We start from the raw sequence: 3,566 nt of genomic DNA on the forward strand, positions 1-3,566 counted from the left end.
GAACGCTACTATTAACTTCCAGCTTTGGAGCGGCCACCTCCACAATGACGCTAAGTCGATACTAATGCTTATTAGCGTCAATTTTTTACTATTATCGAGGGTTTTTGGTCGATGCTAATACGTTGTTTTCTTGTAGTGGATGACCTGTACGGAGGAGAAAAAGGTTTTGTTTGGTATTCACATTTTGTCTGAGGAAGCCGAAGATTGGTTGGATAATGCATGTTAGAGGTTAGCGGTGGTTGGTACTAAGATTACTTGGGTTGTGTTCAAAGTGCAGTTTCTAGAGAAGTACTTTCCTAAGGATATGCGTAGCAAGAAGGAGATTGAATTACTTGAGCTGAAGCAAAGAAATTCGATGATTACAATGTATGTTGCAAAGTTTGAGGATCTAGTGATGTTTTGTCCGTATTATAATAATGTTGTTGTAGAGGGTTCGAAGTGCATCAAGTTTAAGAGAGGGTTGCGTCCCGAGATCAAATAGCATACATGTTCTTATGAGATATGTCGCTTTTTTGTATTGGTGAATAACTGCAGAATCTATGATGAGGATAGCAGAGCCGGATCTTCTTATTACAAGAGTATTAATGACACGAAAGGGAATATTCAGATTTGTGGGAAGTCGTACGGTACTGTAGTTGATAAATGGAAACAAAGAGTTCCAGATAAGAAGAAGCAGAGAGGGGGAGAGACTCCTACTTCTGTGAGATGTTTTAATTGTGGTGAGTATGGATATCATGCTCCTGAGTGCAAGAGCACAACCGTGAACTACTTCAAGTCTGGAAAGCCAGGTCATCGTGCTGCTGATTGTAGGAGTAATAATTTGACTTGTTTTAACTATAGAGAGCAATGTCATATTAGTACTCAGTGTGAGAAACCGAAGAAGGATCAATCTAGAGGGAAGGTGTTTATGTTTCCTGTAGCAGAGGCTAATGCGTTAGATAACTTGATAAGAGGTAGGTACTTTATCAATAATACTCCTTTGATTACTATTATTGATACGGGTGTGACACATTCATTTATATATGCTTAGTGTGTGTCTAGATTGAATTTAGAGGTGTCTGCTATGAATGGTAGAATGATCATTGATACACCATCTAGTGGTTTAGTGACTACTTCTTTGGCGTGTGTGAATTGTCCTATGATAATTTTTAGGAGATATTTTAGGATTGACTTAGGGTGTTAGCCTCTAAGTCGACTTGTCGTTATTCTGGGGATGGATTGGTTGGAGTTCAACCATGTGTTTATTTCTTGATCTCGTAGAGAGTATGGAGTAGAGTTTCATGACCGTGAGACAGGTATTCCCAGTCCTTGAGTGAGAGTGCTCAAGTGATTATGGTGCTCGCATACTTGAGCGGGGGAAGCAAGAGGATGTGTGCTTTGTGATTTCCCTAAGGTATTCCCAGATGATATCAATGATTTGTCGATAAAGTTTGAGGTTGAGTTTTTTATAGACTTAGTACCTGGTATTAGTCTTGTGTCAAAGGCTCCTTATAAGATGTCTGCTTCAGAGCTGTGTGACCTGAAGAACAGTTAGAAGACCTTCTTGAGAAGAAGTTTGTTCGACCAAGTGTTTTGCCGTGGGGAGCACCGATTTGTTAGTCATGAAGAAATATGGTAGTCTGAGGTTGTGTGTTGATTATTGATAACTTAATAAAGTGACAATCAAGAACAAATATCTGCTTCTAAGGATTGATGATTTGATATATCAGTTGGTAGGTTCTTGTGTGTTTAGCAAGATTGATTTGCATTCGAGTTATCATCAGATTCATGTAAAGTTTGACGATATTCCAAAGACTACTTTCAAAACGAGGTATGGTTACTATGAATATTCAGTGATGTCGTTTGGTGTGTATAATGCGCATGGAGTGTGTAGCAGTAAATTCATGATCATCAAGCTATGGGTAAGCTAGACATCAAATAACAAGAGTCGCCACCGTGCTTTTATTGTTTCCAAAGGAAAAGGGAAAAAGTACGAACAAAACCCAAAAGTAAGAAGTTTTCAAATCAAAACTAATAAAATACCAGAGATTACAGGTAAGGGGGTTGGTTACACAGAGGGAAGGTGTTAGCACCCAAAGTGTCATAGGTACTCCTAGGGAGCCCTTTTTGTGTGCATATGTATTTGGTATAAAAATGATGTTCACAAACAAATAAAATAGGGGGATGAGAAAAGAATTCATTAATTATTTTTTGTCTTTGACAAGACCTTCGGACTTGTGCCTACGTACCAACATAAAAATGAGGGATCAAAACCTCGTAGTTCGTGATACAAATTTTAAAGTGGATGCATTGCTTTTACCAAAATTAAGTTTGGAAGGCACAAAGGCCTAAAAATGATTTGAATGAGTTAGTTTCTTTTTGGCTTTTTTTTTAAAGTTTAAGTAAAGTATAATTAAGTTTATTTACAAGTTTTATTTAAGAAAGGAAGTTTGAAAATGCAATGACATAAGGCCAAAGTTTCTATCTTTTTACAAAATCGTCAAAGTTTAGAACAAAATAAGTTCAATCAAAGAAGATTTTGAAAAGGGAGGGAGAGATTTTGAAATTAAAGAAATGGGGAGAAGATGAATAGACTAATCCTATGAACAACATTTAAAAGTTAAGAGTTGAAAAGATCTGACCAATGGGTAGCAATCCAATAGACAAGAATGTAATAGAAACTCAGAATTCCCTTGGACCTTTTAGAATCAAGCAACACAGAAATGCACAATTATATTATCTTGAAGAGCAAAGCATCAAATAAAGATAGCCACATCCAAGCTTAGCCACTCCATAATCTTAAAATTAGCCCATGTAACAGATGAATTCCACAAGCCACGGGTTCAAAATAGTAGCTTCACAATGATCATGTTGTAGATGAACTCAAAGGGACCTTGAATGATGTATCAGATTAAGTTTCAAATTGCAAGCACTTGGTTTCATAGTGTAGCGAAGTATTCGTAACCATTAGATATATTGACTAAATCCAAGGTAAACCATACAAGTCGAGTCGCCACCGCACTTCTATTTTTCCAAAGTAATGGTTAGAAAGCGAACAAAAACCTAAAAGTTTTATCGAATCAAAAACTAGTAAAAATGTCAGAGATCTGGGTAAGGGGGTTGGTTATGCAATGGGAAGGTTTTAAGCACCCAAAACATCCTAGGTACTCCTAGGGAGCCCTTTTCATATCTGGTTGTGAGGTTGGTATTTTGTGAAAATTTGTTTGTGCAAACATGATTGAAGAGATGAGAAAAGAATATACAGGTTATTTACATTTTGTGTTTGAATGGATAAACCCATTGCCTACGTACCATCTTAAAAAAAAGGTTAGGATCAAAACCTCGTAGTTCGGGATAAAAATCTCAAAACAAGTGAGTGGATTGATTGGTCCAAAAGCCTTAAGGTCTTTTGTTATCCAAGGGAGAAAACTCAACCTAAAACCACAAATCCACCATGTGAGGATAGCTTCAACATGCTAGTGAGGGGTTAACCCTATAATAAGCATGGAAGACTCGTTGTCCATCACTAAGGATAAAGGTGAGTATTACATCTACCTCAAGGATAACTCAAAACTAATAGCTAAAGG

General features: G+C 37.1%; 1 protein-coding gene across 1 annotated transcript; it reads left to right on the forward strand.

Annotated features, from left to right (window-relative positions):
- The first annotated feature begins 304 nt into the window (after positions 1 to 304).
- Positions 305 to 1,030, forward strand: LOC127129679 (uncharacterized). Its single transcript, XM_051058821.1, has 2 exons — positions 305 to 447; positions 535 to 1,030. Exons 1-2 carry the CDS (start codon positions 305 to 307, stop codon positions 1,028 to 1,030), a joined length of 639 nt encoding a protein of 212 aa, XP_050914778.1.
- Positions 1,031 to 3,566: the final 2,536 nt, after the last annotated feature.

Source organism: Lathyrus oleraceus, chromosome 3 (genome assembly GCF_024323335.1).
Source record: "Lathyrus oleraceus cultivar Zhongwan6 chromosome 3, CAAS_Psat_ZW6_1.0, whole genome shotgun sequence".
In the NCBI taxonomy this organism is placed as follows: Eukaryota; Viridiplantae; Streptophyta; class Magnoliopsida; order Fabales; family Fabaceae; genus Lathyrus; species Lathyrus oleraceus.

Excerpts from the sequence above, each read along its gene's own strand:
- LOC127129679 (XM_051058821.1), top strand. The coding sequence starts at position 305 with ATGCGTAGCAAGAAGGAGATTGAATTACTTGAGCTGAAGCAAAGAAAT. Across the intron at positions 448-534 it reads GAGGGTTCGAAGTGCATCAA|AATCTATGATGAGGATAGCA; the intron begins GTTTAAGAGAGG and ends GAATAACTGCAG.